The sequence below is a fragment of the Rousettus aegyptiacus genome, unplaced genomic scaffold, assembly GCF_014176215.1.
Source record: "Rousettus aegyptiacus isolate mRouAeg1 unplaced genomic scaffold, mRouAeg1.p scaffold_m13_p_4, whole genome shotgun sequence".
Classification (NCBI taxonomy): domain Eukaryota; kingdom Metazoa; phylum Chordata; class Mammalia; order Chiroptera; family Pteropodidae; genus Rousettus; species Rousettus aegyptiacus.
Genome location: NW_023416307.1, coordinates 75,926,889 through 75,953,106, shown reverse-complemented (window position 1 = coordinate 75,953,106; position 26,218 = coordinate 75,926,889). Strand labels below are relative to the sequence as shown.

The following is a 26,218-nucleotide window of genomic DNA, read 5'->3' as shown; positions in this document are numbered from 1 at the left end:
CATTGGACTGGGAATGTTAATGAAGGAGTTTTCAACTATCATCAGATTTAAGGTGTCTGAAATCTAAATGAGGAGCTGTGAATTATGCAATGTTTATCTTACAGAACTCAGAGATCCTAATGTAGCTGGTGAGAAGGGTGGAGGTGGTGCTGTCAAGAACTTTAGGTTGGGTTTGTATTACTTTTATTTATACCCACAGCACAGAACAAAGGATGAATGCTGACCTGCAGCTATTCCTAGGGTTGGGTTTGTTCACTTCTTAGGATAATGGTTACTTCCCAGTTTGGAAAAACAAAGTGCACATATGTGCACTGAAATCGCTGTGCCAGATCTATTTAAAAGTCCTGATACCCGCTGGTGTGGAACTGAAAAGACTTCCTGATCTGGGGTGGGTGTTAGCGTCCTTCTGCACCACAAAGGACTCGTGAAGAGTTATGATCACATTGAACATAGCAAAGACATGAGCCTAAATTTCCTCTGAATTATACAATCATCTTAAAAAAAAAAAAACTGAAGGGCTCCGTTCTTTTCATAACAAACACTTCTCTGGCATTTCAGTTTCTTTTCCACTCATACTGCCATATGACACTCCTGTCAGGGTTCTTCTGGTTTCTTTAGGGAATTAACCTACAGAGCACGCACAGCAAACAAAATAGGTCTTTCGTTGAAAATAAAGAGGGAGTGTTTTTCTCTTTCCACCACTACTCTCCACCACTGTCCCATCACAGCTTTAGGAATTCCTGCCGTACTGGCAGGACGGCACCACCCCCAGCCTCTTCCTTCCCAGCTCCGCGCCTCAGAGAGGTCAGAGAGCCGCCTCGTGCGGTCCTGCTCCTCAGCGTTTGCTTATGACGGCACTAGGACCCAGGGAAGTCCCTGAGCGAGGTTCGCAGAAAGGCAGCCAGACTCCTCCTTATCTCCAGTGTCAAACTTGACATCAGCCTGCGAGCGGAGCATGGTAACTTCTCCAGCAATCAGAGCGCTCCCCCTCACATCAGTGGCATGCTTCATGGAGATATGCTCCTCTCACTGCCCTCTGCACCAGCAACATGGATTGTCACCTCTCCATCCTCCTCCTTCTCAGCAGCTCTATTCTCAACTGCTTCGGAGAACTGACTCTCCAGCCTTCCAATGAAGGTAAGCCAGGTACCGCGACGCGCACAGCCCTGCCCCGCCGGGCTAACGCTCGTTAAAGCACGTTCTCACCGAAACCTTTTCAGGTCGTTAAGGTGCCTCCGAATAAAGCAGTTTGCTCTGAGAGTAAACGAAAGCTGTGTTTTTATTTTCGGCTGTCTTCTAAAACACTTTAATAGATCATTTTGAATTGCCTAAACCTAAAATGTGTTTTTAATCTGAGACCAATTCAAGCAATTACCTTGTTTGCCAATTTTAAGCAGAAAAGAAAAGAAAATTCTCCAGTTTTTCAACCCAGGATGTTAATTGCCAAATAGCTATGGCAGTATTTTATTTTCTAATTATGATCATGTAGTACTCTGAGAAGTTTAAAAGAAAATTCAATACACCTTTCTATATTTTTAGTATGTTTTACCGTAATGACAGGTTGTTCTTAGGATCGTGGTCTTATGGACTAAAGGGAAATTAGAGTTTGTCGAAGAGGGAAGTGTATGTGTGTGTGTGTGTGTGTGTGTGTGTGTGTGTGTGTGTGTGTGTGATGTTTGTGTTGCAACTGCTCTAAGTGATGTGAATCCCGCCAGGCGATGGTTTGCTCTATGGTACAGGTTCTAATGAGCAGCATATGCCACATTAACATAAGTAATATTTGCAGGAATTAGAATAAGCTAAGGTTGGATTTTCTTTGTTTAAGGGCTTCTATACGAATAAGAGAATATATTTAATGAATAGCGAGACGTTCCTGGGTAGGTATAGTTACTCTCTGAATAGCAATATCAAGAAGGAATGTTTACATGCAGCAAATGGCATTTCCTTGATGTTAGCTTATTTATTTTTTTCGTAATGAGCATATCTCTTTCAAATGGATTAAAGTGCAAACCTAATATTAAGGACACCAATGTTTCCTATAAGATCGAATACTTAATAGGTGCATTGCCTTTTTCCTCTATACTTTTTGTGATCTTTTCCTAATGATTTGTGAATACAATCACTAACTCTTAATACAAACTTCTCTGAGTAATTGATTGCTTTACAACTTTGATTTCCTCTCAATCATTTTAAACTATAACAATAAAATTTAGCAATTTGTTTTGGAATTTAGCAATACTAAGCTGTTGATGTGCAAATGTTACATCCTATATTATGTCACACACTAAAAATATATTGGTATATTATATGCATTACTATTTTTAAAAACTCAAAATATTTAGAAACTTTTTAATTAAATATAGAAACTACCTCTCATTTGGTGACCCACTTTCACTGCTAATGGAGGAGTTTAATTTTATTCTTTCCTAAGCGACTGCCTTTATCAATTTTACAGATTTCACTTGATTTTTCTGTCTTTTTTTAAATTGGGAACTTGAAAATTCTAAATTATAAGAATTAAAAAAATATTTTACCTACAAGAGACTTGTCTTCAAATCAAATTGAAATGTTTCTTTGAAAGTAATGGTTATTCTTCATAAATGAAAGGCAAGAGTAGTCATTTGTACAAGGAGTAACATACCAATAAGTTAAATTTAGTGTTTAATCTTTGTTTCTTCAAAGATATTAGAATATTGCCAATAGCTAGGAAAATAGTAATATTATTTTCATGTAACTATAATAAATTGTATCTCTCCAGATGGGCAATTTAAAAACTATTTAGATAATGGATTTTACTGAATTAATAATACAGAATTATATCTGAGAGAGTATTTTTGTGGACAACATAAACTTTCAGTAAATTGCAAGAGGAAAAAAAAGCCTTTTAAACTTATTCATTTATATTACTGAATATTAATTTAATGAAGCAAGAATAATATAATGCAGATTGTTTTTAAAGCACACCTTGTATATATCTGGATATGTAATGTATGTTATTATACAAGCAGGTACACATTAACAATATGTATATAAAAAGGCAGATATACTCAGAAAACCGACATAATTATATTTAGCTTGCTTGGGTAAAGTTTATCTATCCATTGTTCATGGATTATTCTTTCCAGATTGTGGTCTATGGGTAGTGTCTTTTTCCCTTCTGAGGTCATGAAGGGAAGCTTTGAAACAAAATTTAAATGGAATGATTTAACTTGGGTAATATTTGAGTGAGGGCTTAAGTATTAATATGATAGCTTGGGCCTTAAGAGTTGAGTTGAACGACATGAAAAGTGAAAAATCCAAGAATGTGCCAAGAGTTCCATATAATTCTTCTAACAATGTCATTTGAATAGACAGCAATGCTTCTGAAAAATCATATAGGAATAATGATAAAATGAATATAGCTTTCTGATATAAATTTTGAAAACAAATATGAAATACTAGGTATTTTAAGATTTAAAATGCTATGCTAAAATTTACATTTCAATACTATATAAAATTTACTAGAAATTTACTAGTTAAATTTACTAGGATTTATTCAGCAATCTATTATGAAGTTAGGCTTGATTTCACTAAAAGAGAACAAAACCATGCCATTGAGTTAATTGCTAGGAAACTTGCCATTGTGCATTTTTTTTGAGATATTGATAATCAAATTTCAATATTGAAATGCCATGAGTTCATGATAAGAAAAAAAAGTTGAACCTGAGCCTTATTTTTATGAATTCAATTACAAATAACTTCCTAATATGGTTTCGAGAAAATGATTCCAGGTCATACTTTCTATAATTAGCCTCAATGATACTAGATTATTCATAATTTCAATGATCACTTAAACCAAGAATTGGCTTATATACTTAATCAGAAACTTTACGAAACCTGCATAGAATTTTATTAAAATCTCATCATGTTTCTCTATTTACATGACACACCAAGAAAAGACTTCCAATGAGAAATCAACTACTTTTCATGACAAAACAGGATTGTTAAACTATGTATTATTAGAAAACCTCTTTTTTCGCCCTATTCCCATCCTAGGTGAGGGGTGATAATGGTAAATGAAAATAACTTTGGAAAGAGGTTCAAACTTAATATAAAGTGAACTATTGGCTATTCTTAGTTCAATCTCTTTTAACGTTGGATAAAGTACTCTCTTTAAATACTTCTACATTTGAAGGAATATGAAGCAGAATGCATGCATGGCTTATTCATCAGCACGTAGACCACTAAATCATTTTTCTACCCAAAAGTGTTTGTGAATTAGATTAACATTTTACTCACAGTGTTCTTAACATTGGAAAATTATAGTTTTCAAAATAAAATTAAATCTGCATGTTTATATACTACTTATTTGGGGAGACTTTCATTGGAGTAGCTAGGACATCATTTCAATGAAATGTATTTCACTGGACATTAATCTTCTAAGTACTAGAGGAGCCTATGTGATTGTTTAAAGCTTAAAAGTAAGACTGTATACTTCCTTTTGAATTCAATATTAGGCAAACTTTAAAGAAAATAAACACTTAAATAATAGAATTTTCCCTTTTAAAACATTACTATGAATTGGCATCACTTTTTATATATAAATATATCCTCGAATAATAATTTATTGTGATTGAAATATTAAGAGAACTAAGCTATTATATCATCTTTATAGGTTTTTTTCAGAAGAGGGTTTACATTTGCTTTAATAGCATTTCATCATGCTAGACTAAATAATTGAATGCATTACACATTTTTGTAATTTAATAGCTCTCCTAATAGCTTGCCTCTACCTCCTCCCCAACAGTTATAACTGTGCTATTTGCCTGGAGGTAGGAGAAACCTTAATTTCACTATTTTATAACCCACAACAGTTAACACTTGACCTAGGTCATTAACAGGATTATCAGCAAATTTGTTTAAGCTTTTACTGACAACTTGAATTGCTACGATAATATTTTGATTGTGCTGGAAAGAAACTTCTTATAACTTCTCAAAATCTATCATGAAATTAATTCATTCTAAATCCATATCTTCCTAAAGATTAATATTGATAATAATAATTCAGATGGGGAAATGTCCACTTTGATACCCCATTCTCCTCACTCTTATGTTTCACTTTACATCATTCTAGTCTTTGTCTTAAGTGAGCAATTAAGAACTCTTAATTTTACTAAACATTCTGGCAATAACAACAGAGTTATTAATACACACCAGCTTCACTGTTAACTATTAACATTTTCGATTTTCTACTTTTTTATTATTGATGTTATGGTCGATGTCATTTTTCTACCTATTTAAAGAAATAAAGTCAATTGGATATATTTATAACTCAGAAGCAACTGAAACCATAAAAGGGAAACTACATATAATAAAACACCATTGCCACGTGTTAAATCATGGTTGCATTTTATATAAAGTTGTCTTTTCCATGAAACACTAGAAATTGGGAGCTACAATGAAAAGCACTTTAATTTAACATAAATGTTTTAAACAAAATGTACATAACCAGAACTTAAAAGTTTTTTAAACATTATTTAGTTTGTTTAGGAAGTTTCATGTGAAGTTTTTTAATTATTTAAATATAATTATAGTTTGCTCCTTGCTTATATAAACAATTTAGGAGTTTCACCTTGATTCTTAAGAAACTGATCCTTAAAGAAAGAATTCACATGTTATCCACATTTTAATATTTAAGTTTTGGCGTGTTCTTTAAGGGCCTCTCACTTTATTATCTCATAATAATTTTCTTTATAAAGATTTTTAAATGTTAAAATTGTTTCTGAAACTTTGAATTTTTCTGAAACACAATACATACAATTTTTAAATATCAAATAATTGGTTACATATGCAAAGGATTGTTAAAGGCAAAACATATTTCCACAGTATATTTGATTTACTAACTTCAACGCAAATGGAAACAGCAAGAACTGTTCTTGAGAGGTACATTTTCCAAGTCGTAAAATCTTCCAGAAAATATTAATAAAACTTTCCACAAATCATCAAAACTTGATAAGTTCTTCTAGACACTGACTTACTAAGCAATCTCTGATGTGGGTTACCTTTGATTTTAGTCATTTTCCAATGATTTTGTTTGGCATAATACTAGATGTAAGGGGAAAATATGTATTTCTTGGAAGAACACTAAGTCTTACAAATCATATTCTGTCAAGAGTGTCGACTTTATTTTTTAATATACACATTTTTCTTTTAAAATATTTAATAAACCTTTTTCTTTTAATTCCAGTTTGATAAAAGATTTAGAAAAACAGATGCAGGTGTTCCCTAGTTGATTTTGTTTTCAGAGATCTGGATTTTATCACCAGGGAGGGTCAATGCAGGGCTTTTACAAAGTGCACAAGTAGCTTTCCACAGATTTTTTAAATAAAGAGTTGACTGCTGGTGTGAAACACTCGTTACACTATTCATTCAGGTATACCAAAAATCAAGATTTGGAGTTTATTTCTCAAAGACTTGAAAGCATGACATCATTTGTCTGTAACAACTTTAGAAATAAAAGTAATGTGACATTTATAAAATGCAAAGGATCCCAAGCCTCAAAACAATTTAGGAAGACATTTCTGGTCAGAATCAGGGTGTGGGCACATGTATACTCCTTGATTTCACTCTGTGGGTCTGTTACCAGCTGCCTAGTGTCAGGTAGTTCTTGGAATCTGACAGGAGCCTTCCTCTTGGAAAACTCTGCAAGTCAGCACATTTGTTGCCTCCTACCAGCTTTCTTTGAAATAAAAAAATAAATAAATAAATAAAAATAAAAAAAAGAGTGGTCGATTACAAAGAAAAAAAGTCTGCCAGCAAACAGGAAATAAAAGGTTGATTAGAAAGATGGAGAGGTAGAGAAGTGCAAAGGTTCTAAAACCAACGTAATATATAAATCTTTCGCTTAAAAAAATTTATCACTTAAAACATCTGGGTAATCAATTTTTATTAAATCTTTAAAAACCTGCACATTTAAAAAGGGAGTGGAGTTGCATTTGTTTCTCCTTTCAAGTTTATATACTTTTGATTTTCCCCCAGAAGAAAATATTTTATCCGGGAAAGTTTAAAGAGTATAAGCCAAAGAATGTTTCCCTCCTTTGGAAGCCTGGGCAAATGCATGTGGCGGGTGGATGGAATCAAAACCAGTTCAACAAATAAAGCCTCCAACTTGGAGTGATGTTATTAAACTGGAAGCACTGAGTGTGGAACCTCCTCCCTCCCTTCATTTTCTAAACCATGTCCTGCTGTTCCAGTCAAAGCAAAGGGTGAAAATCCACATAATCCAAACCAACATGGTGAAGTCAGAATAATAGACGAGGAAGGAGGGGGAAAACAAGTGGGCAGCACTGTACAAACAAACTGTTGTGCATAATCTTATCCACTGACTGGCGTGGCCACAGGAGGGGATGGCGGGCTTCTCTTACTTCACGTTACACCGCCCGCTTTCGATAATGTAATACTGATTAAATTTCAAAAATGTGCCCCGAGAAATTTTAGCATGAAGCAAGGCTTTAAGGGCGATGACAATAGTGTGGCGACTGAGAGATGAGCAGGCGCTCCTCGCTGCCACCACACCCACCACCAGGGCGTCTTAACTACAAACTGTTCTGCCGCCGGGGCCAAGCTCAGCGGTGCGGCGGGAAAACGGTGTCTCTCAGCAATTCACGTTTTTTTTTTTTCTCTCCGAATCGGATTAAGGATCGGATCATAAAAACCCAACTCCAGGACCGCGTCCTCCAGCCCCAGCGCCCCGGGGATGGGTGGGGTTCTTGGGGCGCGAGTGTCTCCGCGCCTGGAGGCCGAAGCCCGTTGCCGAAGCGCGGCGAGCTGGCCGCGGCTTTCCCGGCCCAGGCGGGCGGCCGGAGCACGCGGAGGCCCTGCTGCTGCGCCTTCTGTCCCGACTCCGGTGCCCGGCGTTCTCCGGCGAGGCGGGGGCCGGAGCGAGGGGGCGCGAAGGCGCCAAGTTACTGGCCAAGGAGCGCGGGGAGTAGACGCGGCGGGGAAGAGGCAAACGTGCGCCCTCTGCCTGCTGCCGAGGAGCTGCTGGAGCTCGGAGAGGCGGTGTGCTTCCCACAACCTGAACCCTCTTTACCTGTGGTCGGTCCCGCCCAGAGATGTCGAGGGTCTTGGACCCGCCTGGCACCTCCTCACTTTCACGAGTGACTTTGACCACGGATCTATGCTTCCCCACTCCCCCGCCTCCAATCGCGGTCTGCCAGCCTTTTCAGCTTGGCGTCCGGAGGTGGCGCGGTCTCCTTCCCATCCTTGTTCACGGACCCTCCAGATAACAGAAGAGTGGGATATAGTTCTGCAGGGTTCCTGGAACTCCCTGCAGAGTTGTAAAAGTGCCTCGTACCCGGCCCACGGGGTTGGGACCCACGGGAGGGCCTGAGACCTCATATTGTCCTGCGTGCTGCAGTGTGACCCGACTCTTTTGCTATTTTCTTGATCTTTTGGATGGTCTCCTTTCCTTCAGTCCTTCATTCACTAGATTAAAATGAGGAATCTTTTTTTTTTTTACAGTTTTTTTTGTTTGTTTTTTAAATAACCATCTACTAATGCCACCTGTTAGGCTACTCGTGAGAACTAAAGAGAATGAATGTTCGTAAACTTTGCCCCATCCATAATCAAAATGTGTGTGTTTTCTTCCTCAGCTCCATATTTTATTCAGACAGGTTTTTCCTTCTTCCATTCTGGCAGTAAACATGAAATGGGCCAAAAAAAGGTTTCTGGGAGTAGTGTTATAGAGGTAGGTTAGTAGTTGGATGATCCTAATGTTTTTGTGGTTGTGTTGGAATTTTGGTGTTTTTCATAAAAAAAATAAAATTGTTGAATCCAGGGAATTCCAGGACAAAACATGGCCTCAGTGTCATGCCCAACACTGAGATAACTGCACAGAGTTCTGCTGGTTAGAAAGTTTATTTCCTTATGTTATTATTCACTACTACTGGACCTCATTTAATCATTAAAGTAGCCCTAAAATAGGTATTACATCTCTCATTGTTACAACCGAAGAAACTAATCATAATAAAGTAGCAACTGAGCCAGGCCCTCTCTTTGACTTTTGATTTTAACCTCACCTTTTCTTTTGTACACAAATGCCTGTGGATTAGGAGGCATCCTTCTATTTAGGAAAAGCTCTAGATTTTCAACCTTAATCTTAATGACTACACTAATTTGTCTTGTGACTTAGCAAGAAGAACTTAGAAGCCTAGAGTACTGGAGTGAAAATTTGTACTTTAATGTACTTCCAAAAAAGTACTTCAGAGAGTACTTAGAAATTGCAAAGCTTTTACATGCACAAGTTCTGATTATCTGTATGTGTAGAGGACACACTAAGAAAATAATTTAAAGAAAATTTGATGCAGATACAGGAAGGAACAGGAGGAAATGTCTGTGATGTCTTTTCTTCACACATTCTTACCTCTGTCTTCCTTTCTTGACACTCAAACATTCCTTTCCTCAGCCTGGAAAGAAGATTTTGTCAGAAAATATATACACAGAGATTGTGAGGCAATTGTCAATGTAACCCTAATGTTATTATCTAAGATTTAATATAATAAAATAGAGTGTGAATTAACAATTGGAATTGTGATAGAAGTCAATAATGGGGAAAAATAGAATGTGGTCTAAAAAGTAGATATTAGTCCCTGTGAAAACCCTTTCTAATTTAAAATATAATTTATAAATTACTTAAGATGAGAAAATAAATTATAAATGTTTATCTCCTCTTTCATAAAAGCACTCATCCTCTATTAGGTGGAAGCTTTGAGAAAAAGTAGCTAAAACAGGGTTTTGAAAGGTAGCAAATTAAGTTGGGGCAATTATATTTTTCATGTGGTATTTCAGCACATATGTTTTGTATTAATTGCCGCAATAAATTCTGTTAACCTGGCAAAGAGCAAAAATAGCATATTGATGACATCAGACATTCTAATCATCAGAAAGCTGCTTTTAGTATCTTGCTTCACAGCTTAAAAAAAAAATTCTAACGTTATCATTTATGTTCCCAACGAATTATCCAACCACTCACTATTGGAACATTTTTCCATGAGCAAAAGTGAAGGCTTAGCAACAAACTTTGTTTCTTGCTTTTGGAGAATAAAAATCAACAACTAGTTTCTCTACTTTTTAAATTTTTTTAAATTCATATTTGAGTTTGTGGAACTCTCTCAAATCAAGAAAGTATAAACTTGACTTTAAAGAGTAAACTTGACTTTAAACAAGAGTTGCCTCTTTTTTTAAAACAAAAAATCTTCACTGATTGATTACATGTCAGGATTTCAAAGGGGACTGGTCAATGGAGACACCTAGGTTAATTTCATTGCTGATAAGTCTATTTAATCAATATCAAAATGGTTTCACCTTGAATTTTCTATATATTCATTAAGAGAAGGTTATTTTATTTTCTTTCAAATAATAGTTAAGGAATATTGATGAATAAACTCTATAGGTGCAGTAAAGAATAATACCTGCCCCCACCACACACACACTCCTTCTTTACTTGATTAAAATATAAAGCTTTAAAATTAACTTTTTGCCAGTGACAAAGTTGTTTGGTTTCAAATCGACATGAAATTTAGACATTTGCTATCTGCGTCGGGGTGACTAAGGGAAACAGAATGGCTTGTTAGTAGTTAACATATATTTATTTCTTGATTCTCAAACCAAATTTAGCAATTAATAAAAGCATAGGTTTTAGTAAGATATATATATATATATATTTTTTTTTAATTGCATATAGCAGTCTTTGCACTGAAGATGAGTTAGGCTTCAGAGCTGATTTGCATGGCTTCCATGTGGATTATCTAAATAATCTTCTGAGTAAGTAGACCACCACTCACAGGGAAAGTCTACTTGCAGGACTGTGTGTGTATATGTGTGTATGTCAGCAATGATATTGTACCCTTATAAAATTGAACTGTTCCCATATCGTGGGCAAATGTATGTGGATGAATACATACCTTTAAGAATCAAGTTGATATAAAATTTCATTTTTCTAAATTACAAATTGGTGATGATAAAAAAATAAAAACAACCATTTATTTGTTTGTCACTGTTGATTCTTATTAATTTTTCCCAGCTGGACCCCTAACATTCAAATAGCTAGAGTTATCTAACTTTTTTTCCTTTCAATATGCCAAAGCTATTTATAGTAGATTTTGCATTTTAACAGAATGTAAAGAACTGGCATAATCACAGAAACTTTAAATAGAAATTAAATTAGGTTGTGATTCTTTTATTAAGTATATAAATACCATCAAACAGAGCTATTGGCCAATATTAAAAATGATTTAAAGAAGCAAATAAAAGGGAATAGCATTTTTCTCGTTTATTTTTACTATCTGGTTTACTATAGATAAGTTAATATTCATTTACATTACATAACACAAAAAAGATAAGCTCAGATTTTATTATAATGTTCTTGACATTTCCGATCTGAAATTATAATGCTTTGATAGTTTTTGTTTTTTGTAAAGATTTTCAGTCATAAAAATACATATTTTATTTCATCTGACTGAACAAGTTAGATTAATCTATGATTACAAGAATGGTTTCTCTATATTTTGAGATACAACTGCTTTTCTTGAACATTTGTTTATTGAATAAGGATTTCTTCCCCTTATTTTTGCTTATGAATGTCAAAAATCATTGTGTTTTAACATCTTTAAAAAAAAATCTACATAGAATTAGAGAAGAAAACTCTAAAAATAGACAAGGTTAGTAATATCCTTTTAAATTTCCCTTTCCAAAGATGATCCTTTGGAAACTGATTAAGAATATTTTATTCTATATTTGGCTACATATGTAATAGGTTTACTATTGTAACCCTAGTAGTGAAAATTTCAGAACCCAAAATTTAATTTCAAAGTCATAAATTTAAAAACCATTAACATAGGTCAAGAAAATTGTGAAGAAAAACATAACCCATCTTTCATATTAGAATAATTTGTTTGTATTTGTTTATTTACAAAATAATGCATATCTGAGTATTAGTTACATACTGGATTTTGGTAAAGAAGGTTATAGGGAACAGTATACTTCTATGCCCTTGAAGATAATTTAGGTGGAACAGATGACCACAAAATGAATACTTATATGACAAAATTATATTTTAACATAGAAAAATTATGAAAGGTAAGATATAAATTTTCAGAGGAGAGTGCAGTTAGTCTCCCAAAACAGAGCCCCTGAGATATAGGGAAGATTTGTTAAAAATAAAAGTTAATAAAAACAATAATAAATTAGTAACAGCAAGGGGAAGGAGATTAAATGATTGGCCTAATTTCATGAGGTAGAGATGATTATAAGCCAGATTTTTGTTTTTACTGCATGTATCTAGAAAACTTCATAAGTAACCTGAATGAATGCATAATATGTATGTAAAATTAAGAAGTACTTTAGAAGAACATTTAGAAACAACTATTTTCAGTAAATATATATCTAAGCTTAATATAAATAAGATGTGAGTATAAGCATGCCCATGTGTGTATGTGTGTATAGGGGAAACACATTACTGAATAGCAGAAAGATCTATCTCCAAATAGAAGTTTCTGCTTGTCTCGCTCATGATAAGACTGCACCACCAAGGAAAACCACATTGAAGTTTGTCTGAATTCTAACTTCTCTTCTTGTGATAAATTAAAACTTTTCTACCACCAGCACTAATAATTTGATACTTTCCATTGACAACATACTCTTAGGATGAAAGAAAAAGAACTAGAGCTTAGAATTAAACTGATAATCATATGGCACCTTACTTGATCCTTCGTGGATGTTTATAAAGGCACATATTTATACCTTGAAGAGTTTGTTTATCTTTGTGCATGTATGACTGTAGACATCAGTCATGATGCATGACATAAGGTTCAGACATAATTATCCTCCAGAATATGATGAAATTAAAGCTATATACTGACTTTAATTTCCAGAAATTTGAACCAATTTATGTATTTTGCAATGAACTTATTTTGGGGGGAAAAAAGTCTGTGATATAAAATATCCAAGGAATATTTTTAAATTTAAACATTTTTATCACTATGCTTTTATGTTCTGTGCTAAAATTTTGAATCTTTCTATTTAAGGAATTTCAAATCATAAAAGAAATGTCTTGGCAATGTAGTGTACAGCAAGGGAATATAGTTCTTATAATATCATAGCAACTGTATGATAACTAGATAATAACTAGACTTATGGGGGTAATTTCACAAAGTATATAAACGTCAAATCGCTATGAAATATACCTGAAATTGATGGGAGATTACATGTCAATTATACATCAATAAGAAAAAAACAACAACACTATATTAGAACTGTTCTGTAGGCCAGTCTGCTTATTCTAGTCCATTTTCACAGCCATCAGTCAAACCTTGACTAAACAGATAGCTTTCGTTTAGTACTTGGAGGCTGGTATGAAGATTTTATGATAATATGATTAAAATTAATATACCAAGACAGCCTGAATTTGTGGTATGAAGGCAAAATGTATATGTTAAAGTTTGAGTACCTATTTTTTTGATGATTTTTTAAATAATTTCATATTTCAATAATATATTTTTATTTTTCACTTTTTAATCTGTCAAAAAAAGTACTTTCAAATTAGAAATAAACAAGTTGTCCTGTTATTTTAGAAAACTTTATAAAAGCAAAAATGTGTTGAAAATGTACAATGCTTATACAATAATTAATGTTTTACTTTTAGAAACATTTACATTTTGGGAAACATTTCATTTGTCTAAATGACTCATAATATCAGTTGACAATGCACAAAAACAAAAAGATGTTATTCTAGGGACTGTTATTAAAGTTGAAATTGTTAATGGACTAAAACTTTACTGACAGTAAAACATCCCTACACATTTACATGAAAGAATTATTTTGTTATAAGAAGACATTCCCTAGTGATATTTTGATAGCTGTTTCATAATAGTATTGATATCAGAATGACCTTCAGATTTCTGTGATCTAAAAAAAAAAAATACAAAAAAGAAAGAAAATTTTAACACTTTAGAAGCAACGTAAGCTTTACATTTACTAAAATGTCCAGGTTTCAAGTCATATAAATTTTGGTCTGTATTTCTGTTATTTTCTTGAACTACTCTGGCCTTGAAAGCACTGACATCTTACTGTGAGACTGTTGATTCCAAGGAGCTCTCCCTGATGTTGACAAAGATTGAGATGAGGCAGCTAATTACAGTTTCTCCTATAATTAGGACCCATATAAAAGTAAATCTAAACTCATTACCCAGGAGAAAAAGCTAATAAGAAATATTAAGTTGATAGTATATCTATCACCTTGTCCAAACATCTGCTTATATCACATAAATTGGCCATTAAGATGCTTTGTGACAAAATAGATTTTTTACAGAAATGTTAAGCATGACAGAATTTTTTCTTTAATTCTTTTGATAGGGAAAAAGTCATAAATTAAATCTATTTAATCTCAAATTAAACCAAAATGTTTGTTGAGTTAAATTTAGCAGGGTTTACAGAAATTTTTATCTGCACACAGAATATACAGGCATACCTCATTTTGTTGTGCTTCACAGATGTTCCTATTTTTATAAATTAAAGTCACCAGTAAAAAGATTATGACTCATTTTAATGCAGTACTCACTTCATTGCGGTAGTCTGGAACCAAACATGCAGTATCTTTGAGGTGTGCCTGCTATTGGCTTCATTTGTAGTCTAAAAACATTTTTTATAATATTTAGCCTGTGAAATACAATACTAATCAGGCTTATTGCAGAATATGTTAGTTATGTTTAGGTAGAAAGATGTACAAACAGGAAACTCCAGGAGCAATAAAACTAAGAATATGTAATCACAGTAGATGAAAGTTATGTTGAACTACATAAATATATTAATAAAACTTTGACTTGTCTAAATTTCTCCTCACTGGCATACTACAGTAAAAATAAAAAGTCGAGCTTTGGTATACTCCTGTCAGAAAATACATCTTGATTTATTGATTTCTTGCTATGGTTGACCAAGGTACTACACTGAGAATTATAATACTGAGAACAAAATTAATTACTTCCCATATCATTTTCTTCTATTTGTGACATTGTGTTATATGTATAACCTAGAAGCAGATTAAAGGACTCTTCTGATTTTTGTAACCTAGAGCAAAGCTACTCTTTTTGTTATAACAGAAAGTGATAAGAATGATAAAGTAGTATACAAGAAATGTGGCTGAGACAATTATAGCGATTGTGTGAACAGAAAAGGAAATATCATTATTCTTTAGTAAAGTCAAGATGTAATCAAAGTATGGGTTTGTTTTCTGTTGTAATGGTTTTATAGTTTTGCAATTGGCTTTCAGGCACCTTCTGACAAGGTTTTATAAGAAAACATGCCTTTTATTGTAAGAGTCAGAAATTCTTCAGCCGTTAAACCCTACTGTTCACTATGAAATGATTATTTGATAATTTTTTTGTAACTCACTGTTTTCATAAAATACAACCATAGCATTACCAACAAAGCATATTGATGTGTTATTAGATAATTGTAAAAACTTTCCACTTCAGTAAGAAATTATGGCACTTTTAAGTTATTTTAGTATTGTCTGCAGATTTACGACATTTAAGTAATCCGTAAAATGTTTAACTCTCAGTCTTTCTGACTGGACAAATAATCACTATAAATCAAAATTTTGAAATACCCTTGAAAAAAATCTAGGTGTGTTAATGATTCTCTAAGAATAAAAACTTTAGAAATGTATATAAAGTTTTTACTCTGTCCTCAGTACTAGTAACATTTCTTTCAAATGATTATTTTAATAACAGTCTTTTAAAAAACTTGATTGCCTTTTTATTAGTAAGAAGGGAAGGTAGTGTACGTTCTTTGTACAGATGATCTTCATGACATTGTCACTGCAAATAACGGAGTGGACATGTGATTGTATGTCTCTATTATGATGGAGAACAGGAAAGGAAGAGAAAACAAGGCTCTGAGGCATCTTAAATCCACAATATAGCCAAGTAGGAAGAATGACAGTAAAGATCAGTGGCAGCAAGGTTTCCTTTTTTCCAGAAGTACTTACAAACCAGTTTGAGCCAATTTACTCTGTCCTTCGTTCTCATTCTTTCATTCCATTCTATAACTTATAATTCCCATCAGACACCACACTAACTTTTGTCCAGCAAATCTCATGTTATGCCTACCTGAAAGCCAACTCAAGGAGTCTGAATGAGGATGTCCTTGTCATTTTCATTAATTCTTTCACTTATTCATTTATCTTTTATAGTTAAAAGCAATAAGACTAGAGAAAGCAAAGTGTATGAAAGAAACCCAGAACCATATCCATCCAGACTAAGTACAGTGATTTTTTATAACAATTTTTCCAAAAAAGCACCTATTTACATCTTGATTTAGTTATAATATTTAAAAATGTGTCCACCTTAAATCACTTTAAGAAGTCAATATATGCCACATAGCTCTTTGACAAGGACATAATCTGAAATCAATCAAGTAATGTGGTTCCTGTTATAAATCAAAAATGTCAGGAAATCACAAGATTGAAATCATGTAAGGGATAATTAATATATTTGGCAAATGACCTGGCATGAGACAGTCATTAAGGAATTAAGCCATCCATACATGCCCACCTGCCCTTAAGGATAATTTCCTAACTTTTTTTTCTTAAAATTTATAATTACAAACTCAAAATTTTCAGCAATTGAAATAAATCTTCCATATTGCAAATCAACCTTAAAATTCAGACTACAATAAATATCCATACATAACAATTTTATTTGCCCTGGCATTTGATTTGAATAGTAACATCACATGAAAGTTTACGATGAGGTCTACATCATTTATTTTTAGGAAAGGAAAGCATTTGTAACCAAATCTTGCCTATATCAGTGTGGGGGTTAATATGTTGTATCGAAATGTTAGATTTAGTCAGCATATCCAGAGAAATCACTCACAACAGGCTGACCTTCAACTTCTATTAACTTTCCCTTCTTATCTCATTCACTACACTCATATTCCTACACAACTGATCATAGGGGAGTAGAGGTTTTTAACCTTGAAAATCCCAATTTAGCATTTATCCACTTGAAAGTGGCTAGAATTTTAGATTGTCTTGTTTTTACTTGGCTAAACAAAAAACACCTTATAAACTCAAAATAAGTGCTTTTAAAAAAGTGTTTTGAAGTCAGTATTGTTCTCTATTAGGTCATATATAAGATGCTGATTGTAAATACAATTTAGAAGCCAAAATGGAAATGCAGTTAATGAAGTAACATTGCGAGAACACTGAATCTGTATAGTATGTTATAAAGTTGGTAGCTTTCAATCCATTTGTATTATTTGGTCATCACAGCAACATTGTGAGACAACCAGGGCAGATATAATTATGTTTGATATACAGAATTATGAGTGATGCTGCTGATTGTGTTTTCCTCACTCATGCAAAATGGAATGCACTAAAAATTCACTTTCTGAGTAAGTGCAATACATTTAATTAATCTATTATACTTATTTTAATTGACAGTGTGATTCAGTTCTTTTTGGTTTAGGTAATCTCCTTTGAGTAGAAACCAAATGCTGATGTGAATAGTCCAGTCTCTTTTTCTCATTATTATCAGGGGGAATGTAAGAGTTCTTAGTTCTTTAGTTAACAACCTACATCCCAATGAATAATTTCCTAAATGGAGACAATATTCAAATCTTCTTTACCTCAAAAAATTTTTCCTCTGGTACTGCTATTGAAATTAAATCAGCTATTCATCTTAGCATGTGGGATGACACATATTCATCATTAAGTATATATTCAATTATTACACATAAAAATTACATTGAACTATTTAAAACCCTAAAGACATTGGAAAAATGATCTAATGATTTGTGACTATGGGCACTATAAATTCTATTTTCCAAATTCTATTTAAAACTCAGAAATCCACTGATGCCTGGGATAGAACCAACAACTGAACTAGGTATGTCTTTATCAAAATAAATGTTAACATACTTTAAAAGTGAGGATGTATTCTCATATTTTCAAAGATTTTCCAACATTGATTAATCTGAAATATGTGTAACATGAATTAATTGGTAGAAGGTTCTTAAAAATCATTTTTGAGAGATAACTTTAATATAATTGAGCAGACTGTTAATTTTCAAACTGATATCCTAAAAAATAATTCCGGTATGGAAATTGCACTGTGTAATCAATCCATGCAGCAATTATCTTATTCTCTTATCTAAACAGAATTACTTAATGTTAGGATTAATTTATTGTGAGAAAATATTTAATCATTAAGGAATTCTAGTATAATAGGTTAAGTTTATGGTTTTCTTTCACTAGCAATACTTAAAGAATCTAACTTGGAGTATTTTACATCTTTTAACTTAATAATCAGGAGCCTTTCTTATACTTAACCTAGTATACTTATTATCTACTCAGCTAACAAATATCTTCCTTTAAAAAGCAGTGCTTGAATATTTAAAATTCTAGTATCTATTAAATACATTATTCCTTTATCTTAACATTTTATAAGGTTAATATTTTCTTTGTAAGAAACTAATCGGGATAATTAAAGAAAAAGTGGGGCTTTTCATGCATCAGGACACACATTTTTCACAATACATGGACATGTAGTGTATGCATGTTTTAACATTACGTTTTAATTTGTGAATATATGGAACCCTGGAAAATGACTCTCTTATTGTAGTTATTGATTCATCTGCTCTGGTTCATGTTAATAACACATTTGTATTTTATGAAAACTTCTTCCACATCTTGCATCAGTCAATCATGGGATTGTTTTCAAATTTAGAAGAAGGATATGGTAAAACCATAGTTTCCATTATTTAACACATCAGCAATCAAAGTGAGCCCTTTGTTATTAATTAGGCCTGAAGTATCCTTTTATATATTCATTTCTAATCTATTACAAAGTAATATTCTCTGTGTTGAAAATAAAACATTTGTCTTTCTCTTTAAATAATATATTCAGAATACAACCACTTTCATGTTATATTTTATTTCTCATCAGACATCAGAGTTTTTAATAAGTAACAAAGTTCTTAGTAAAATTTTTAAAGCCTTTGGGTAGCAATATCTTCTTTAAATAAGTAGAGCTTGAGACAGGCAATATCATAAAACATATTTTTGCTTTAGTTTCTTCTCATATTATTAGCTAAGCATTTTGTTTGTTACACATAAGTAGACAATTTGTAAAGTGTTAAAAAATACACATTACAGAATATGTCTGGGATTGGCCAGGGACAATATGAAGCTACCATGGCAAATGTGCACAAACAGAAATGTTGATTCATTGTGGAAGCATATTTCAGAAATTAATTTATAATGAAGTCATGTCTATTTATCAAATTTAATGGTCATCGCAGTGATATTTATTCCATGTTAGCATTAATGTTCCTATTTTACATTTTTATTATTTCCCCTTTAAACCTGTAATTATTCCGTAAAAAAATATTATCAAAGTGTTGAATATTAACTTGTTTCTGTAAACAAACATAAACAGTTGCAAAGCCACAGAAACATTCCACCTCTTACCTTTCCCTGTGGTTGCTTTCCTTTTGGAATTCTCTTCTTATATTCACTTATTCATCTAACAAAAATAAAGAGTTATGCGTTTTACATATTTTGGTGTTATTATATTACCAACAACAGACAACATTAAGCTGAAAGAGAATAGGAAGAATCCATTCCTCTTAACTATGTGTATTTGTGTTTTCTTTTAGTCAATCTGCTGGATTCAAAAACAATTCAAGGGGAGCTGGGCTGGATCTCTTACCCATCACATGGGGTGAGTTCAGTAAACTATTAAAAGAGAGCATTATTCTGTCCATTAACTCTCTCAGAGAGCAGAAGGAAATAGTAGTATGTTCCCTAAAGTGAACTCCTGTATATCTGGTGACATGCTTATCAGTATATTTAACACGAAAACTAATATAGTTTAATATTTGTGTTCAGTGGAACTACTGAGAATTTTGAAGTTTTTTTTCTTCTGAACTTATCAATTGCTTGAATGGACTAATTAAACAGTTTAATTATTACTAGCATCATGCACACAATCTAAGTGTGAATGGAAAGCAAAATGAAGTAGTATGGGACATATTTGTCAATAGTATAAACCTGTGTTGCCTTGATTTCTTTTTTTAAATGTCTACAACTTATAGGCCAATTTAAAAGTAAGAAATTTATTTAGGAAAAACCTGTATGCCTTAAATTTTAAACTTTTTACATACCTCTAGACTTTACCAAGCCAGATAGCTTATAAGGTGCATGACATTATAGTGACCTGAATGTTGATGATGAGCCTTTTGTGTAAAAAAATTTTCCTTTTGTTTTTTCAAAGAAAAAAATGTTTACATATTTGGAAAATTCCTGTTGCTAAAGAATTTTGTAATACATTTCTAAACCTATTTTTTTATTTTCTAAGTATATCCTGTAGAAAGTGCAATGTGTTGCTATGAAATATTTGGGACAGGAACAAATTTATGTATTCATTTTCCTTCTACACTGGTCCTCTTTTAAAGGGATTACAATTACTCCCACTTAGTATTGGTGTTCAGTCTTTAGACTTTTTTGCCTAAACATACTAATTTTTATGGTACTATTGACTTCTTCATCAGCGGATGTTTTACATCAAGGATACTTCATCTATCTGTCATCTTTGTATCTGCTTCTCTTCCTGGTACACCTTGACATTGACACAATGCCAAAACCTATCACATAATCAAGACATGGTTAGTTGTTTCAGAGGGGAAAGAATGAAGTAAGCCAGGATTTGGTTTTCCCATAGGTGTAAAAGGGTTTGAATAATTAGGATAAAAGCACATCCTGGGTAGTCGTAAAAAGTGAATCAAAATTCAGAATGAGCTGGAAAACTCATTTAAAACTAATCATCCAAAAGTCAAATCTAACTTAAATTTTAATTTTAGAAATTTGAATTTTTCATTATTCCATCAGATAATATACCATAGAAACCTGCTCCTTAAGAATATACAAAAAGCAAAACAGGACATTTTACTAATAAATATTTATATGTGTATTTTTACTGTTTTTTTCTTTTTCAATTTCAGTTGACATACAATATTATATTAGTTACAGGTGTATAACATAGTGATTAGACATTTATATAACTTATGAAGTATCCATCCGACACCATACATAGTTATTACAATATTATTTACTATAGTCCTTTTGCTGGAGTTTACATCCCCATGATAATTTTGTGACTAACAATTTGTACTTCTTAATCCCTTCACCTTTTGCATCCAACCCTTCAAATCCCCCAATCTGGCAGCCATCAAAATGTTCTCTGTATTTTTGAGTTTGTTTCTGTTTTGTTGGCTCTTTTATTTTGTTCTTTAGATTCCCCATATAAGTGAAATCATATGGCATTTGTCTTTCTCAGTCTGACTTACTCCGCTCAGCACAGTCTCCTCTAGGTCCATCTATGTTGTTGCAGATGGCAAGATTTCATCCATTTTTTAAATTTCTGAGTAATATTCCATTATGTATATGTATCACTTCCTCTTTATCTATTTATGCATTGATGGATACCCAAGTCGTCAACATGTCTTAGGTGTTATAGATAATGCTGTAATAAACATATGGATGTACAAGTCCCTTCAAAATAGTGTTTTGAATTTCTTTGGAGAAATACCCAGAAGTGAGATTACTGGATCCTTCTTTTTCTTTTGTTATAGCCTTTGATTTAAAGTCTATTTTGTTTTAAAGTCTAACTTGGACGGGGCTGGGTCTGAAGGAATCACTAGGGCAGAATGACCAATGTTAGCCAGGTTGATGAAGACTCAGATATGGCGGCCACCTATGTCTACACGTTGGGTCAGAGGAGGGTTCGACAAAGAGACAATGGCTTCTGCCAGCACTTCTCTCTATGAGAAAGCTGTCCCTCCAGCCCTCGCCCTGAAGCCAGACAATTCAGTTCCTCCCTGTATGCCCCTGGTGCTTTTTAAGTTGTCGTCCAGCACTGGAGTTAAAAATGAGTGAGTCTGTCAGTGAGTAAGTTTGTGGATGGACCCTTTAAGAGGAAAGCCTGGAACTCCAGTAGCCCTTTGTCTTAGTCAGTCACAATCTCAGCTGGTTTCTACAGCAGAAGTTATTAAGACTTCACTTCCTGATACTGGTGCCCTGGGTTGGGGAGACTGGTGTAGGGCTTGGACCCCTTGTTCCTCCAGGAAATATCCATGGCCAAGAAATCCCTCCTGATTTTTAATTGCCACATGCCAGTGTGGGACCAGCTCTTTCGACATCTCCACCCCTCCAACCAGTCTTCATGTGGTTTCTTCTGCATGTTCTTAGTTGTAAGACTTCTGTTCAGCTATAATTCAGGTGATTCTCAGTGATGGTTGTTCTATAGTTTAGTTATGATTTTGATATGGTAGTGAGAGGAGCTAAGTACAGTGTTACCTATTCTGCCATCTTAACCAGAAATCTTATATGTGTATTTTTTAAAGCAATAAGAAATTAGCTTTCATATCAAAGCTATAGAATACCTGGTTTTTCTAAGGATGGTATAAAGAAAAACATATTTCTATATATTCATAGTTTGGGAGAATGTATTCATTTTACTTTGTTACCCTCATAGATTTTAAGATGAAACAAAGTTTGCACTTCTTACAGAGATATGTTGGGGGAGGAGCTGTTCTAGAACGCTGCCACACACAGTGTGGTACATGCACCAACTAGCAATATCAACACCTGGGGGAAATGCAGACTCTCAGACCTCACTCCAGGCTTTCTGATGGGGCACCCTAATGTGGTCCCAAGGTGATTCCTAAGTACACTTACGTAAGAAACAAACACTCCTCAGAATCATGTACCTCTTGGCTTTTTCCATTTTTAATCCAATCTCACAACTTCTTTTTGCTTAGGAATCTCACGGTTTTCTCAGTGAGTAGTTTTTAGTTTCTCTTTTAGCTTACTGTTGCCTCAGAGAGCAGATCTCAGGGTCTCGGTTCTCCTCTTCATTGCCTTCCTGGCTGATCTTCTGGCAGCTGTGCCTTTCCTCTTTCTGGTGCAATAAAAACCCTACAACAGCCAGCCAAGCTTTCCAAGTTTATCATTAAAACTCCCAGGGAGAAAAACAAAAATCTTCCCAACAGGTCATGATATTTATAATACCTCAACACACCAAAGCTAAAAAAAGGAGAAAAAGAAAATTAAATATGTAGATTACTGTCCTGTGCTGATATGTAGTGTATTTTTCTTTTAAACTTTTCTTTATGTTATGTTAACCACAGTGTCCATGAGGAAATAAATAGTGCTAATTTAGAAAATGTTAGGTTAATTTAATTTTTTTTTCTTTTGAAAAACTAATGACATTCTTGAGTGAAAGCACCGTGTAGCTAATTTAGGTTTGGATTTTTCATGCTTTCTCATACAACTGTTTGTGCTTTTAGATTCAGTTAATTATTTTAATGCCTAATTGTTGCCATTTTCATTATGACAAGGATAGATGACTTTTGTAATATCATTGCTGCAAGCTTTTCCATAGAAAATGACATTTAATAGATAGAAACAACTTTGAACTTGTTATTGTTTTTAATTAATTAACCCTAATAAATAGTGATGAATCTGTTTTTAGGGTAATAAGACATAAATGTAAAGTCTAGGAAAAAAATTATAATAACAATGTCACACCATATTGAATCTGAAAATCTGTTCTTTCTCCTGCCATTTTGTAATGGAAAGTTTGTACCCTTTTACCAACTTCTCCCTATCTCCCTCCACCCATCCCCCCAAGCCTTTAGCACTCACTTTTCTACTCTCTATTTCTATGAATTTGACTTCTCTTTAGATTCCACATATAAATGAGGTCATACAGTATTTATCTTTGTCTGGCTTATTTCATTTAGCATAATATCCTCTGAGTTCCTCCATGTCGTTGCAAATGGCAAGGAAAACCTGTTCTTTTGATTTAGGACAATGGTTCTCAGTGCGATGAGGGGGTAAAGAGAAAAGTGATTTTGATTTTGCCCTGTGGGGAGATTTGACAGTGTCTATAGCTATTGTTGATTGTCACAGCTGGGAGGCGGGGCACTACGGGCATCTAGTGGGGAAGGCCAAGGATGCCACTAAACATTGTAGAATAAACAGGGCAGCCTTCCACAACAAAGAATGATCTGGTTTGAAATGGCATTACTCAGGTTGAGAAACTCTAACCTAGGGGATGAATAATGGTGCTCCATTAGAAGCTGTAGGCGCTGAGAGACTGCCCACAACTTCTTTAAGTTCCAACATGTCTCCCATCAGAAGCTGTAAATTCCAAATCTGTTTAAATATAAATTTTAAAAAATAGGCAAATTATGAATTTGAAATTTGAAATAATTCTTTCATGGAATGATTATATCACCTGTGGTATATAAAATTAATATATTTGGGGAAAATTGCCAAGAGTGGCTTATTCCTTCATGTATGGTTTTATTTTCTATTTTTGTTATCTTTTTTTCTCCCAGAGATATATTAATACATAACATCTTACAATTTAACCTATGAAATTTTTGGAGGAGGAGTATTTCTATCTTTACTTTTAAGTGATGCTTCAAAATTTAGAAAGAACTTGGTAGAAAAGTGGGTTACTATACTGTTAGTCCTGGAACAAATTTTCAAATAAGTATCTGGGAGAAAATGTAATGAAACTTTGGTTTTCTCTAAATGAAGATTATGAAAATAATAATCAAATTTATAAACTGAAATTATCAGTGGTCATAAACAGCAATTCATTTTTCAGCGATAGAGTTTTATTTGACATGAATATTTTCTGCCACTAAGTTTGTTCATTTTAGTAAAGCAGAAAGAGTAATTACTTTCTCTGGCCCTATATACTATGAATTATAATATTTGAATTATATTAAGAAATTTCAGTAAATAATTCAATAATTTATTCTTTGATTTAAAGTTCACATAGAAAAGTTCTTATATATTATTGGATTACAAACTAGAAAAATATTTTGTTTACACACAACTAGGCATATAAATATATTGATTGACTGATTGATTGATTGACAATGTCAATTCACTAAATAAACTTTTTTAGTTTATGTGTCAGTGTGATGGAGGGACTAGAGAGGTACCACAGCTACATAGTTTTACATTAAGATAGCATTGTATGGTAATTAGGCAGAACAATGGAATCATGAGCCTTGACTCAGTTAAAGAAACTGTAATGAGAGGAGGATGAGAAGTTTTGGCGAATGTACAAAAAGCACAGTCTGAAATGATTTTTTTAATGTATATTCATAGATGTTATAAAAAGAGCCTCAAAATTAGCAATTGTGGAATTATTTCATTTTCTACCTTCTTTCTTTTTTATATCTTATAGAAAGTTTTTCCTCTAAATGTTTTCTTAGATATTTTGTTGGTGCTTTAGTGACAAGATACTGAAATTAAAAAAAAAAAAAAAAAACAAAAAACACTTTTTTGGCAAATAGAAGCCCTTTTGGTTACCCACCCAATATCTGTTTCCTGGCTTTTTCTTGGGAATGGTGCACCGATAACATTTCCATCCTCTCATATGTTCACCCTCTCATGTGTTCATCTTCTCATGTGTTCCCACCACTCTGTGAATGTCCATTCATCAGAGAGCTAATTATGATAAATACAGCCATTTTTTCAGAGATTGGTTTAGACAAAAGTAAGTAAAGTCAATGAGACTGAAACTGAATTCCAGTGACTTCTGGGAAAGGTTTACTCCTGATAGAAAGATAGATGAGGAGAGGCTGAGTACCTCATGCCTCTGGACTTGCCCTGTGCAGGCTCAGTATCTAGTGCAGCTACACTCTCCTCATGACCAGTAAAGTAGAGTCCAGCAAGCATTAGAGAAGCCAGCCTGGAACTCTGACATTTTGGAACCACCGAGTTATGTGAAAGAATACATTTCCCTTATTTAAGCCACTTTTCTTAGCATCTCTCATACTTGCAAATTAAAGGCATCCTGATAGAATACAATGTTTTATCTCCTGGTCAAATGTCTTAATTCCCAAATGGAGGCTATGGTAATGCATAATTGTATTCCACAAAGTTATTTGTATTTGCCCAGGTTATGCTTTTTTTGTTTGTTAGACAAATGATATCAAAGATGTGGAATAGAATAAGCACTTCATTTGAATTCTAGATCTACCATTTATTGCTTTCTGATCTAATCTAGGCCAATTAATCTTCCTTAACATTTATCCTCACTTAAAAAAAAAAAGAATAACAATTCTGGTGTCACAGCACTTTAGAGTAAAT

At 33.4% G+C, this 26,218-nt stretch overlaps 1 protein-coding gene across 5 annotated transcripts in view; it reads left to right on the top strand.

Annotated features, from left to right (window-relative positions):
* Positions 1-881: 881 nt before the first annotated feature.
* Positions 882-26,218, top strand: part of EPHA3 (EPH receptor A3) — a 321,817-nt gene continuing 296,480 nt past the window's right edge. For 3 of the 5 annotated variants that reach the window (XM_016145837.2, XM_036219075.1, XM_036219074.1), the window contains exons 1-2: positions 882-1,137; positions 19,699-19,763. In XM_016145837.2, the coding sequence (XP_016001323.2) occupies positions 1,050-1,137; positions 19,699-19,763 (153 nt within the window). In that variant the 5' untranslated portion in view covers positions 882-1,049. The remainder of the gene's footprint in view (positions 1,138-19,698; positions 19,764-26,218) is intronic. The other 2 variants (XM_016145836.2, XM_036219076.1) reach the window with 2 other exon arrangements.